This window comes from Triticum aestivum, chromosome 1B, assembly GCF_018294505.1.
Source record: "Triticum aestivum cultivar Chinese Spring chromosome 1B, IWGSC CS RefSeq v2.1, whole genome shotgun sequence".
Classification (NCBI taxonomy): Eukaryota; Viridiplantae; Streptophyta; class Magnoliopsida; order Poales; family Poaceae; genus Triticum; species Triticum aestivum.
The window spans coordinates 649,433,588-649,447,562 of record NC_057795.1 but is presented as its reverse complement, the minus strand read 5'-3'; the positions used below and the strand labels follow the sequence as shown (position 1 = coordinate 649,447,562).

The window sequence follows — 13,975 nt, the reverse complement described above, 5'->3', positions numbered from 1 at the left end:
GCATGCCCTGTGCGTGAAAAAAGGAAAGCGACCAGCCAAGCGCTTCGGCCGGCGCTCCGGCCCCAAACACTTACCTTTTATTTTTATTACTATTTTTTGGTGTGGGGGCGTGGGCCAAAGTGGGAAGGGGATGTGGGCATCAGGCAATTACATGTATTTTTCGAAATTATGTGAAGATAGAACGAACATTTTCGAAATATATAATATTTAAAACATGATTTTTTTCCCGATAAAAAACATGATATTTTTAAAACCATGAATTCCTTTTCAAACATAAACATTTTTAAATATGATGTGATATTTTCTCATTACATATATATCAACTGAGAATATGAATAAAACACTTTTCAAAATAAAAAAATAAAAAATCGCGAGGTTGTTTGGCCGCCCCAAGCGTGGGATACGAGCTCTCTGATCTCTATTCCCTTGCTCCGCTAAAAAAAAAAAGATTTATTTCTTGGTGCGGACTGCGAGGCCCGTCTCGAGCCCCCGCAGGCCCGATGTATAGCGGGCGTCGCTGGAAGAGGCGCTCGTTCGGCGCCCCTAAAAAAAAAACACTCCTCCGGGCTCCGGCAATTGCCTCCGATCGGGGGCGGATGCTGAGGCGCGGCGCCACAGGCAGTAGCTTGAGGCGACCGCATTGGGCGGCGGCGGCGGAGGCGGGGCTTGTGGGAGGAGGGGCGAGGATGAGGTGAGGGGCGAGGGTGAGGTGCCCGTTACAGGGGAAGCGGCGGCAGCGCGGGCTGTAGGTTTACGGTGGCGACCGCATTCGGGCGGCGGCGGCGCAGCGCTGGTAGGGATTTTGGGAGGAGGGGCGTGGGTGGGGTGCAAGGCGACCGCGAGGAGCGGGATGGGAGGGAGGCGGGAGAGGGGAGAGGGAGTGTGTCAGAAATGGCTCCACTTTAGAGGAATGCCGCCTCTGTTGCTAACTGTTGGTTTGACCCACTGTTTGCAAGTGGTTTGAAAAATCCACAGTCGTATGCTTTGAAGTCTAACAAACTCACTTGCATTGTTAAATCCATGCATTATAATCTAACAATATTTGTCTGTTGCAGGATCAAGGAATTGATATCTCTGACAGTGTTGCTTGGGTTCATAAGGCAGTCAAGTACAATGAGTAAATCCCTAGTTCACTATGGAGAACAAAAGTCATGTGCTGTAACTACAGCGAAAAGACTTGCGGAATTCCTTGGAGATTCCATGGTTAAAGACAAAGGACTGCACTGCCAATATATAGTTGCCCCAGAGTCAGAAGTAGGTACTGAAGATTTTTTGCCCCAGAGCTTATAAATTCTTATATTTGCCAAAAAATTATGGCCCTTTCAGCATCTGGGCAAAGATACCCTCATTCATGTGATGATAATAGTTTGGTCCTATAATTTTGACCCATTTGAATCGTTGTATTTAATGTGTCTATGGTTATGTTATCTTTCCCAAATCATGTAGGCCACTCTAGTGACCGCTGTTCCGGTGGCTGTTTTTGAGACAGATACTGGTACTACTTTCATGCAAATCGCTACTTTGGTATCACCCAAACTGCTCAACTTACTTACAATGTCTCTCTATCCTTGTATTTGACAGAAATTGCAAAGTTCATTTATGAAAATGGCGCAAAGTCTCCACGGAAGCAAATATCTGATTTATTCTTGATTGGTCTCACTACAAGCAGCGCCTAAGCTTGGTTATTCATAAGATCATAACCATTCCTGGAGCAATGCAAAAGATAATATATATTTCTTTTCTTGTTCCTGTTAATTATCTGCACCATTTTCTGAGATATTCAACTCTACAGATTTCAAAACCCTGTTCCCTGAGTTCTTCCCCTTTCATAGTTGAGGAGAGATGGGCCCCTTTGGGATGCAGAGACTTTCCTGGCTGGTGTTTCAGTCTGGCGCTCCTATGTGGGAGGTGCACTTTAAGTTATTGAATTAATTTAGCAACAGAGTGTGTTTCCCTGGCCTTTAGCTTCAGCTTGTAAGTCCATATGCCGAGTCAAGGCGATATTGGCCAAAGCAGTCCTGCTGGTCATTCTTGTTAGCTATTGCCTGCCTCGGACTCTTACTGTGGTGCTATGGTAGCTGCACCAGGTTTCAGTGTTCCAGATGTCATTGGAAACAATTTCTTTTAGTATATTGTTTCAAGCAATGGGCCATCTATGTTTTGTATGGATTAGATAGACACACCTTATGTTATTTGGACTCATCTATTTTTCTTCTGTTATTCTAGAGCTACTAATGCAATTGAGACTAAGCCAAGTAAACCAAGTACAGTACTGATGGCCAATCAATGCTCATGTTTTCTTCTGTTTCTATCAGGTTGGCTGCAAGAAATGTCAGTTACATGGCAATGGTGGGAATCGGCCTACATTTTTATTCAAACAATTGTCCCTCTTTAGATCACATTGACAGGCATGTATTTTTTCAAATTTTACTTTTTTCTTGCTTGCTCCAAGTGCTCTGCCTGGCTTTTTTCTTGCATGGGCTGTTGCTGATCATGTTCAACCCTAGAGTTTTCTACCTAAACTCGAAAGCTCCTGTCACAGATGAGTTTCCAAGAAGGCGTGTAAAGAAGATTCTTCCTGATGAAGACCATGTTTCGATCTCATCAAGGTGAAAATTGTGAACAGTAGCTGGAAACTAACTAGGGATGCAATTTACGTAACATACTAATGTCTATGGCATTCAGGTTGTAACTAGTGAAGAACAATTCAGAGCTGAAGGAAAAATTTACTCCTCATCTTGTAGAGCCAGATGTTGAAGTGAGCATTTGCCAACTTGCATTTGGTTTTGTACTGTTTATATTTTATCCCTGATGAACATTGGAGTTGCATTCAGAATTGTCTCTCGCTTCTCTTGAAAAGCATTTCCGGGATGCTTGTCAAACTCCTGCCCATTTGCATGAAAATCTCACTTTCCATGCACGATTGCAAAAAATCATACATAAAACACCAAACCTGACCTTGCTGTTTATCATGCTAAGTTCTTATTCATTGATTTTCTCTTTTAGATGGACACACATCACTGGATGGAGGTAGCAAATATGTGCAAAGAATGTTACTTGGTTGTCAAGCGGTAGCTGGTAGAACAAGCATGAAGCATTGTGCTGGATCAACTCAATTGTTTTATCAAAGGAACAAGCATGCCCTAACATTAGAACTGTTTTGGGTTAGGATTTGCGGTCGCACAATGGATTTGACTGAATCTGCTGTGTTTATGTGTGGCAGGTGACGAGCTCCTGTTGGATTCGTTCCCGTACATGGAGCTGGAGAAGGGCGTTCTATGGGAAGTCGATGGCGAAGTAAGCGTTCTACTCTCCAGATGCTGTGTGTAGGGTGCCTGGTTAGGTTAGCATCGTAGATCACGTGCTAGTTAGTTAATTCGACCTCATCAAATTTGTCAAAATACATGATCTGGATCAGGATCGCTCATCTTGCTGCCATGGTAAAGGTTGACTATAATAGTAGTTATCCAGTTTAGCAGGCTTGTATCTGCTCTCATGGCGTGTTATAACGTGCAGCGTCGACACTTGTAACGTTAAAACTAGGCATGGGTTCTAGGTTGATCAATTGTTATGTTTTTATGTCGAAAAGCAAAAAAGATTTTATTAATATTATCAGCCTAGATGCAAGTAGCGTACAATATCTGTGAATACTGGATGGTCTGGTGGATCTGCTTGTGTAAGCAATTACAACCAACTTGTGCATACACACATATTTTAATTGTTCATATCTGGGTGTCGATGGCCAAGCTGTGAAGGTGGTTGACACCTTCCATCTTCAGGTTGCTTCCTTCCTCTGAAGTTCTTGGCCTACTATCTATATATACAGTATGCACTTGATCATTGTGCCAAGTGCTCATTGCCTTGTGCAGAGGAGCAACCTGCCTTTGACAAGAAGCATGACGCGCTACATCAAGATCCTCGGTGCCAAGCTTGAATGGGAGGAGCAAGCTCAAGGCCCCTGGGTTGTAGTAAGTTGTTTGTTTGCCTTGCCTCAAAAGTGCTACTAGTACCACTTCATTCATTCTTCCTTTGGCATTCCAGATGCTGGCAATTTATTCTGTATAAAACCAACTTTTTTGGGGAGGGCAGTATTCTGATAGTATATCCATCCATTCAACTTAAGCATGTTCTAAAACTGGTGATGTGTTCTTCTCAAAGGCAAAGGGCATCTAGTAGTACATCTAGTGATTAGTATTTCTTTAAGTCTAACTAGGTAGGTCCAGACTCCAGAGTGAGTGTCGACATCTTGGGTGCGCACAGGCTTTGGACATGTGCCCTAGTATCATTAATTTGTGATAATTTGGAGTATAGAGTGGTAGGCCCAAGAGGAGTGCCGACATGCCTGGACCTGGACATTGGGTGGAGCTCGATGCTCTTGCTCACCACAAGCGCTGCGCTGTGCGCTGTGCGCTGTGCTGTTCCTAGCAGTAGGCGGATTTGGCTGGATTCAATTTTTGCTGCTTTGTAATACGTATACAGTATCATCTTTTATGCAGCAGTATCAATAATAAATAGAGTAAATAAAATGGCTCTATTTTCCCCCATTTTATTTTATTTATTTATGCAGTTGACGACTCTCATCAGCGATGCATGGTGGGAGGCGAGGCGAGGCTAGGGCGCGACCAAGGCGGCCCGTAAAATCAGGACAGCCGCATCTTTAGTTTTAGCCCGTGATCAATGCCAGCCAATGAGGGAGGAGAAATTAGTGCCTGTAATTATTTATTACTAGTATGTAATTTGTGCTGAGGATATCTGTTTTGGATGGAAACGTATGACTGATTGGCTCCTCGTGGATGCGTAGGGATAGCTCGCCTCTGTCGTCTCTACATAAGCCTCGCTCGTTCCCACAACACACAACTCGCCACACAACTCCCAATCAAACCGGAGGACTAGTTCTATGGCGTGCCCGTGCTTGCGCCTGAGTCGCCGGCCGGACTCCGGCGTGTCTCCGTTCGGCTGTTATGCCGGCGCCACCGGTCCGGCGCGCCGCCAGCCGGACGCGACCGGGCGGCCGGCGCCCATCGCCGTCTCTCTCGCGGACCGGCCGCCATCCCGCCCGCTGCCGTGCCGCCAACCAGGCGACGCAGCCGAGGGTTCCATCCGGCCGCCTTCAAAACCCGTCTCCACCCTGCACCGGCGCGTCCCGGCAGCCTTCAAAACTCGTCTCCACCCCGCTCCGGCGCATCCCGCCCGCCTTCAAAACCCGTCTCCACCCCGCTCCGGCGCATCCCGGCCGCCTTCAAAACCCGTCTCCACCCCGCTCCGGCGCATCCCATCTCACCTCACCTCACACAAAGACACAAAGACAGACCTCCTCCCTATAAAATTATCGGTAGAACCCTAGCGCCCCCAGCCTCCTCTCCCCATTCCGCCGCCGCCGCCACCCTCCAAATTCCAAAACCCCACCTCCAAATCCCCGCCACCAGATCCCGCCGCCGCCACCACCACCCGCCATGGGTACACCCACATCCTTTAAGTTCTTCGCCTCCGACGACCGTCAGGTGGGGCACCTGCTCGCTGCCGTCGATGCGGCGGCGTCCCGGTGCACGGCGGCGGCGCAGCGTCTCGAGGCCGCAGCGACCAAGGAGGGTAAGCTCAAGGGCAAAGGGGAGGAGGCCGAGGCCGACGCGGCGCGCGCCACAAAGCTCGCCGCCGAGCAGCTCGCCTCCGCCGCCGAGGAGGTGGCCGTCGCCAAGAAGACGCTCGCCGTCGTGACGCACGCCGTCGCCAAGGCCGCCCTGGCAGACGCATCTTCAGCCACCAGTGCGCTCGTGGATCTACTCGAGAAGGACGGCCACACCCCCGCCCAAGTCGCAGCCGCCACTGGAACCGCTGCTAAGGTCCTGCTCGCCATCGCCGACAAGCAGGCGCTGGCCTCTGCCGCTCGCGCCGATGCGGTCTCCGCCGCTTCCTTCGCCAAGGCTGCAACCTCATTCGCAGCGTCCCCGACAAACTTTTACGTCTTCTCCTGGGAGCGCGTTGAGCCATCCAACATGTGAGTACTAGTGCCATTTCTTTCTTGGTTGTATTACAAATTGCCTGTCCGTCTTGCCCATACGAAGGTGCCATAGGAGTGCTAGTTAGAGAGGATAGTATTGGTCATCAACAGTGTGGTTATGCTAAATTTATGACATGGTCAGACTTTTGGCATCATTTCTCCACAACGCGTATGATTCCCAAGTTGTGTGCAGCAGGCCTCACTGCAGAACAAAATGCAATAGAAAATGGCTACATCTATGCTCACTGTACCTTGCTTGTACTAGCTCACTTAGATTTGCATAATATTTTATTGCCCAAGGTAGTTTGGCATCTACTGCTCCTATTTCTTATAACATGTACTCCCTCTATAAACTAATATAAGTAGTGATCTAAACGCTCTTATATTAGTTTACGGAGGGAGTAGAAAACAGAAAAAGTTTCTGCGGTCGATGAAACTGTAGCTCTCCAGCTTGTTGTGGCGGATGTGAATTTGCTTAATTTACAGCAAGTCTTAACTTGCTGGAAGTCATGTTTTTACATGTACAGTTTGACACAGCATCATGGTCTGTCTGATCTAGATGGCTGATCAGGCAGCATCTTGCTCATTTCTTCAGCCACACAGTGCAGACTTCTCAGTTATTCTAGATGTAGCCTGCTATGGTACTCATAAGGTTCTTACTTTCAATGTGGAACCTATCACGGTCTGATCTAGATGGCTGATCAAGCAGCATCTTGCTCATTTCTTCAGCTACACAGTGCAGTTTTCTTCAGTTATTTTAGGTCTAGCCTGCTATGTTACTCATCAGCTTCTTACTTTCAATGTGCAAACTTGTCTTTAGACGTTTCAGTCAAGCTAGCTGTCCTTGCAATATCTGTTGCAGCTTCAGTTATTTTAGGTGTAGCCTGCTATGGTACTCATCAGGTTCGTATTTTCAATGTGCAAACGTGTCTTTAGATGTTTCAGTCAAGCTCATATGCAATTTAGCTGTCCTTGCAATATCTGTTTCTGCTTCAGTTATTCTAGGTGTAGCCTGCTATTGTACTCATCATGTTCTTACTTTCAATGTGGAACCTGTCTTTAAATGTTTCAGTCAAGCTCATAGCAAATTAGCTGTCATTCTTGCAATATCTGTTACTGCTTGATTGCATTGCCCAGAAGTTGTAATCTTTTGTTGTGTCATGTACTTGAGGTTGATTTGAAATGAAATTGGCGCTTTGAGCGCCTATCCTTTGTTGAACAAAAAATAAAACAGAATAGTTTCTTGGTTGTAGTGCCGCTTCTCCTACTAGTATCTGACTGTGTCGACTGTCTTTGATGCACAGCAACCAGCAAGAAGGTCCAGCTCCTAGGAAGGAGAACGGAGATGGGAGAAACAGCTACATGAAGGCGTTCATGGGGGGCCGCGGTGGGGGAGGTCCGAGGGGGCAGATCATTGCAACGGCAGCTCGCTTGATCAACCGGGAGATGGCCAAACATGGCCAGGTCATGTCGATCAACAATATCGCAGAAATCTTGAGCTCTCCGGTCGATGTCGGGTCACCTCAACTAAAGGCCATCCTGCCCCATCTTGTTACAATCGCTCCCCAGCTCCCCATCCCCGAGCAGCTCCTTCCCGAGCTGCTTCTGCCATCGCAGCCGCCAGCCATACCTCAAGTCTTGCTTCCGCCGGCCTTCCATGCGGCTTCCGAGGTTGCCAAGGAGGTCCAGCCGACGGTGAAACAGGGTGGGTGGAAGGACATCAACGTTAGAAACTTAATCGTGACTACTACAATCGGATGGTGCTACGGCATGGGGCTGGATGCGGCCTACAAGGAGGTCAAAGACTACCGCCCTGATTTGTCCAAGCTGGGACAGCTCTCACTCGACGAGACCCCCGAGCCTCAGGCTAGTGGTAAGAACTTCGAGTAGACTTTCTTTTGTCTCAAGCATTGGGAAGTAATAGAAATAGTAGACGTCTATGATCATTTTGCTTTCTTCTGTACCTCCTGCGGGTGTGGATCTTGAAGTTGGCAGAACTGCTGATTAAGCTTTTGTGATGTTGATGCTATTGACTGATGAAGCACTAGGCGTTTATGATCATTTTGCTTTCTTGTGTGCCTCCTGACCTGCGGGTGTGGATCTTAAAGTGGGCAGAGCTGCTGTTGATGTTGGCATATGTCTGCTTGCCCTGTGTTTGTTTCGTTGGTCTGGTTAATTTAGTCGCTGTATGCTCACTGTGCTCTTTGTGGAGAGGGCTCCCTGTTCCTAGTTTATTCCGGCATTGAGAGATGGGGTGTCAGGTGTGCCTCTTATCGTAGTACACAGCAGGCCTATTGCCAAGTTATTCCTATGGCCAATTAATTAGTGCGCTGAGAATTGGGGATTGAGGAATGGTTTGGTGACACAAGTAGAGCGCAGCAGGGTTTGAACCAAAGAAATCAAGCTCAACTCAAACAATAAGTTTGATAAAAAATGGTTGCTTGGATTCTATAAATCATAGTCTTCTACATTGTGACATCCATTTCTGCGACAAGTAATTCCGAACGGAGGGAGTAAAAATGATACCTTCCAGCACAAAAAAAGCTAGGGCAGCTAATCAAAACAAAGCTAACAAAAACTGAGCTCAGAATTAATTAAGTTGCTTGATCTTGCTGTTGCTTCTCTGCCGGCTACTTCTGAGGCATCAATGATCAATCTAACCCTGAGGCATTTGTGAGTCAGAACGACCAAGTTAGAAGCGTGTAGTCGCCTGCCGGCTCGCCCGGGCGCAAGCCATTTGGGCAGATCAGGCAACTTGCGTCGGCCACGGGTGCCTCCCGTGGTAACACCGATGGATGGACCCGGACGATAGAGGGGGATTAGCCTGTCTGGATAGACGTTGGTGCGTGCTCTGGCCGGTTGGCACATCTTGGTTCTCATCCAGTGGTTCATTTTGCTAGGATGTGAGGGCCCTTTCCAACTCGGTTTCTTGTTGTTGCGCGTGGCACCCATTTTCCCGACACGGTTGATCTATGCCCTCCGTTTTTATTTAGTTCACATATTAGCTTTGGTCAAAGTCAAGCTTTACAAACTTTGACCAAGTTTATAAACAAAAATATTAAGATATACAATAACAAATCAACAACATTAGATTTATTATTGAATGTACTTTCACATTGTATAGATTTATTATGATAAATGTATATATTATTTTCTATAAACTTGGTCAACCTTTATGAAGTTTGACTTCATTCAACTCTAATATGCAGAGTAAATAAAATTGAAGGGCAATAATTCTCTACAATGAGGACCAATAAACCAGGACGGATGTAATAGTCCTTTCTGGCCCTGGTACTGTAACAAATCCCTTGTACATGATACTCCGTTCTCTAACACACAAGTCATTTGCGTATTCTGGAAAAGGAAAACATATAGGTATTTCAGGTGCATTTCGTGAACAACTATGTTCTGCCGTTCGAATCCTTAGTTCTCCAAAAATTTAACATATTCTGGTATACAGGGGATCCACCAAGTTTCACAGAGTGACATTTGGATGCAGCATGTCTGGACTGAGTTGTGGCACGCCAAGGAATATTTAACCAAAAATTACCACAATTCGTGGATCCGTGCCCACAAACTACCACTTTTTGAATTTGTGCCGAAAATTACCACTTTTTTCCTAATCCCTTGCTAAAAACTACCAAGTATGAAAAATGGTCGATTAAACCTGATTATGACAAGCTAGGCCCACCCGTCCGGGCTGAAATAGTCAACACCGTTACTTTGACCGTCAACCTAAGAGGCCCACATGTCAGTTCCATCTCCTACAACTCCTACCTCTGAAATTCCCCACCAAGCACAAGCCTGGGCACGGCTGTGGCCATGGCTAGCCAACATGGCGGGCAGCTTGGCAGGCAGTGCGGCAGCCAGCCAGCCCGATAGCGCGTAGGCTAGCTCGCGCGGCGGTGGCCATGGCCAGCTCAACCCCTAGGACACTAGAGCCTCGCCGGCGAGCTCCTCTTCCTCCGCCGTTGCGGCAGGAGCTCCGCCCGCACGAGCCCGCCCCCCCAGCTCTTTCCACGCCTCTGCTTCCAGATTCCCTCACCCCTCATGCCCCTAACGAACGTAGGTGATGGTGCCTGACGGTCACTGTCGGTGTCAAAACCGGCGGATCTCGGGTAGGGGGTCCCGAACTGTGCGTCTAAGGCTAATGGTAACAGGAGGCAAGGGACACGATGTTTTACCCAGGTTCGGGCCCTCTTGATGGAGGTAATACCCTACTTCCTGCTTGATTGATCTTGATGATATGAGTATTACAAGAGTTGATCTACCGCGAGATCGTAGAGGCTAAACCCTAGAAGCTAGCCTATGATTATGATTGTTGTTCCCGTCCTATGGACTAAACCCTCCGATTTATATAGACACCAGAGGGGGCTAGGGTTACACAGAGTCGGTTACAGAGAAGGAGATCTACATATCCGAATTGCCAAGCTTGCCTTCCACGCAAAGGAGAGTCTCATCCGGACACGGGACGAAGTCTTCAATCTTGTATCTTCATAGTCCAACAGTCCGGCCAAAGTATATAGTCCGGCTGTCCGAGGACCCCTTAATCCAGGACTCCCTCAGTAGCCCCTGAACCAGGCTTCAATGACGATGAGTCCGATGCGCAGATTGTCTTCGGCATTGCAAGGCGGGTTCTTCTCCGAATACTCCATAGAAGATTTCGAACACAAGGATCGTGTCCGGCTCTGCAAAACAAATTCCACATACCACCGTAGAGAGTATAATTTTCCACAAATCTAATCCGCTGACAGCTTTTCATAGCGTGACGTCCCACCACGGCCCAGTCTTTATTCGAACCGTTTTTCATAACCAGCCACTACACGTGCTGCGAGGCGGTTCTATTGGCACGTCTTGTCGAAGCAGAGATCGTGTCCCCCTTATCATGGGATTCTCATCAATACAGGTGTGGGTAACCCAACCGTGTTTGTTTAGTATGACTCCTCGATTTTAGGCAAGTCCCAAACGGTCACGCGGGGGACGCTTGATATTCGTCCTCTTTATAAAGGGGCCAAGGCCTGTCCTTTTCTTCTCACGCTTGATCCTTCCCCTCCCAAACCTCGAGTTCCAACACCCAAGGCTTAAGCCAAGCGCTTCGGACCTTCAACCATGTCCAGATCCAACCTTCAAGGCCGGTGGATGGCCTCCTCCGTCACAGAGGAGGACGTCCAGAAACTTAGGGATGCCAGGTATCTCACCGTCGAGATTCCGAACAGGCTACCTGCTCAAGGGCAGGTCGTCCCCACTCCCGAACCCAACGAGAGTGTTGTTTTTATCTTCCACTTTCTCCGAGGGCTAGGTTTTAGCGTTGATCCCTTCGTGAGAGGGCTCATGTTCTACTACGGACTAGATTTCCACGATCTAGCTCCGGATTCTGTCCTTCACATCTCGTCGTTTATCTCGTGTGTGAAGCCTTCCTCCGCATCACCCCCCACTTCGGCCTATGGCTCAAGACCTTCAATGTGAGGCCGAGGGTGATCGACGGGCATCACGCGGAGTGCGGAGGCGCTATAATAAGCAAAGGCACCGACACCCCATGGCCAAAGGGTTCTTTCGCGGAAACTTCTGATTTATGGCAGCGGGAGTGGTTTTATATCACCGCTCCCCGAGGTACAAAGTGGGTGGCTGCTCCAGCGTTCCGCTCGGGCCCTCCGCCGCAACTGGCGTCATGGGTCAACAAGGGGCTGGACTGGGGGCCGATTAACGACGTGCTGACATTGCAAAGCCGCAAGCGAGACCTTCTCAAGAGGGATGTCAGTCTTGTCAAGATAATGCAAGTGATGCTGGTCCGTCGAGCCCTGCCCTGCCAACGCCGCCCTCTCCGTATGTGGGAGTTCAACCCGGAAGGACCGCGAACTGTTCAACAATTCTTCAGCATGACGCTAAAAGAGATGTATGAGTCATTCTTCGGACCACGAATAAAGTGTCCGGACACCACCGAGGACGCGGGTCTCAATTGCAACCGTCCGGATACCCAGGTAAGTACTTCTGTTTCCGAACACACCATCCTTTATGTTTATTATAACATCATTCTAAAAAATTGCTCTCTGTCAGGACTGGCTGAGGAAGGCGGAGAGGATTAGGTGTCCGGCCCCTCTTCCTGTAGGCTCGCCGAATCCTTTGTTGACCAGGATGCTTGAGCGCGCGCCGTATCAGGTGCCATCAGGAGAAGACAAGGGGAGGAATAGAGAAGCCACAGGTGGGCCTCACATTCTACACATTCAAATCGGAGGTGTAAGTGCCTCCGTGAAGGAGGATAATCGGGGAGGGGAATCTAAAATCCCCTCTCCTCAAGGTAAGAAAAGGGCCGCCTCTAAAGACTTGGAAACGGAGGCTTCCAAACGAGGGAAGAAACCCTCGCCAAGGGGCCCTGCCCCAGGAGGCGTCCTTACCGCGCAGCGCCCGCAAGGGGGCCAGCTCTCCACCGAGCCGTAAGTAAAAGAGTACTTTGGTAAACATATCCCGTTTTGTCTCTGAGGATAGTAACCGAAACATATTTGTCGCAGTCTGTCTCGTAGCCCTTCTCCATAGAGTTCGTCTTTGGGGGATCTTTCTTCGGAGATGATGGAGAGCGAAACGCCTCCCCCTGCCTCCCCATCACATGGGGCGGACGACCCCGAGGTGTCATCACAGAGGATTTCTCCCGATCCGCCGAGGCCGGAAGTTGACACTTCGCCTGCCCGTGGTTCGGGCTATTCGGCTCCCAAGGAGAACGATAGGAGGAGTCCGGGATTGTCCGGCATACAGACAGACATACTGATGGGTTGCTGGGGCGAGCAGCCATCTCGGAGACACATCATACCTTAATGGGTACGGTGATTGAGAGGATTTCATCTGCAAAAAGCGGATTGAATGAAGCCTTTACAAGTCTGCTGAGCGGCTTCAAGGTACGCAAAATAATATATGTATTTCTGATGGTACCGCACATACTAGGTGTGCTCTGTATAGATAGTAGCCCCTGAGACTCTGATCGCCACCCAGAGGTGGCAAACAGAGGATCGTAATCCCAGGTAATAATCGCGCTGCTTTGTATGTGCAGGCGGCTGATTGTCCGGAGGCTGACTGGACTGCTAATCTTGCCGAACTGAAGCAGCAACTGGACGTGGCGGATGCCGACATCACGCGTGTTAACAAGCGGCTAGACGAGGCCCAGGGTATGTATGTTCGGCATGTCAGTAAATTGTAAGAGGAGCATTATGCTAGTATGTTATAACATATTGTGACTGCAGATGGGGCTGCTGCCGTAGAGACCCTTTGGGCGGAGCTTGCCCGAGCCAAGGAACATGCTCGAAGAAGTGATGCGGCCGCCCTGAAGGCGGTCGAAGAATTAAGAGCCGAATAGGCTGCTCATCGCCGGAGCGAAGAAAAGATAGCCCAGATGGCTACCGAGATGAAAGATGCCGCCAACCGCCGTGAGCTTCTTGAAAAGGAAAATCAAGGAAAAGCGGCTGACCTGAAGAAGGCCCTAGAGGCAGCCAAGGAAACCCACTCTGAAATGAGAGGGATAAGGGAGGAGCTTCGTGAAGCCGGAGACATCGTGGCTGGGAAGCCCTATTTGTTGCTGATGAAATTCGAAGATTCGAAGTATGCCCCTATGGATCAGTTGTGGAGTGATGCGGACGCGTATGCGGACCTGGCAAAGAGTGCTGCTGATGCGACCGAGTTTTTCAAAGATCAGAAAGACCATAAGGCTGAAAGTTTATTCTGGTCGCAGTTCAGTGCCCCGACGCGTCCGCTGCCATTGAATGAAAAGATGGCCGCCTGGTCCGAACTCCACAGGTTGTCCCGACTTGCTATGAGGTCTATCGTGGATCATCTTTGGCCGCGTGGACCAAGGCCGGACAACTATTTTGGATTGGTGCAACAATTCCTTGGTGCTATGTCACATATTGATGCCGTGAAGAGGTCGACGTGCATAGAGGGTGTGCGGATGGCTCTTGCCCGTGTTAAAACATACTGGGCTGGGATGGAAACCAC

General features: G+C 48.7%; 2 protein-coding genes across 3 annotated transcripts; both read left to right on the top strand.

Moving 5' to 3' along the window:
* The first annotated feature begins 892 nt into the window (after positions 1-892).
* LOC123145332 (DNA polymerase epsilon catalytic subunit B) lies at positions 893-2,536 on the top strand. 2 transcript variants are annotated; one of them, XR_006472253.1, is made up of 4 exons: positions 893-1,258; positions 1,447-1,495; positions 1,582-1,908; positions 2,316-2,408. XR_006472253.1 is itself a non-coding variant. In XM_044564725.1 (3 exons), exons 1-3 carry the CDS (start codon positions 1,021-1,023, stop codon positions 1,674-1,676), a joined length of 378 nt encoding a protein of 125 aa, XP_044420660.1. In that variant the 5' UTR covers positions 893-1,020; the 3' UTR covers positions 1,677-2,536. The 2 variants fall into 2 exon arrangements, 1 of the variants encoding a protein (XP_044420660.1); XM_044564725.1 differs by having other exon boundaries at positions 893-1,254; positions 1,582-2,536.
* A 1-nt stretch (position 2,537) lies between these two features.
* LOC123145324 (uncharacterized) lies at positions 2,538-8,059 on the top strand. Its single transcript, XM_044564711.1, has 6 exons — positions 2,538-2,609; positions 2,686-2,758; positions 3,007-3,297; positions 3,870-3,968; positions 4,568-5,995; positions 7,303-8,059. Exons 5-6 carry the CDS (start codon positions 5,454-5,456, stop codon positions 7,886-7,888), a joined length of 1,128 nt encoding a protein of 375 aa, XP_044420646.1. The 5' UTR covers positions 2,538-2,609; positions 2,686-2,758; positions 3,007-3,297; positions 3,870-3,968; positions 4,568-5,453; the 3' UTR covers positions 7,889-8,059.
* Positions 8,060-13,975: the final 5,916 nt, after the last annotated feature.

Bases quoted from the DNA above. Each gene is read 5' to 3' on its own strand.
- LOC123145324 (XM_044564711.1), top strand. From the start codon at position 5,454: ATGGGTACACCCACATCCTTTAAGTTCTTCGCCTCCGACGACCGTCAG. The intron at 5,996-7,302 runs GTGAGTACTAGT...TTTGATGCACAG, and splicing joins CGCGTTGAGCCATCCAACAT to CAACCAGCAAGAAGGTCCAG.
- LOC123145332 (XM_044564725.1), top strand. From the start codon at position 1,021: ATGCATTATAATCTAACAATATTTGTCTGTTGCAGGATCAAGGAATTG. The intron at 1,255-1,446 runs GTAGGTACTGAA...CAAATCATGTAG, and splicing joins TAGTTGCCCCAGAGTCAGAA to GCCACTCTAGTGACCGCTGT. The intron at 1,496-1,581 runs GTACTACTTTCA...TGTATTTGACAG, and splicing joins TGTTTTTGAGACAGATACTG to AAATTGCAAAGTTCATTTAT.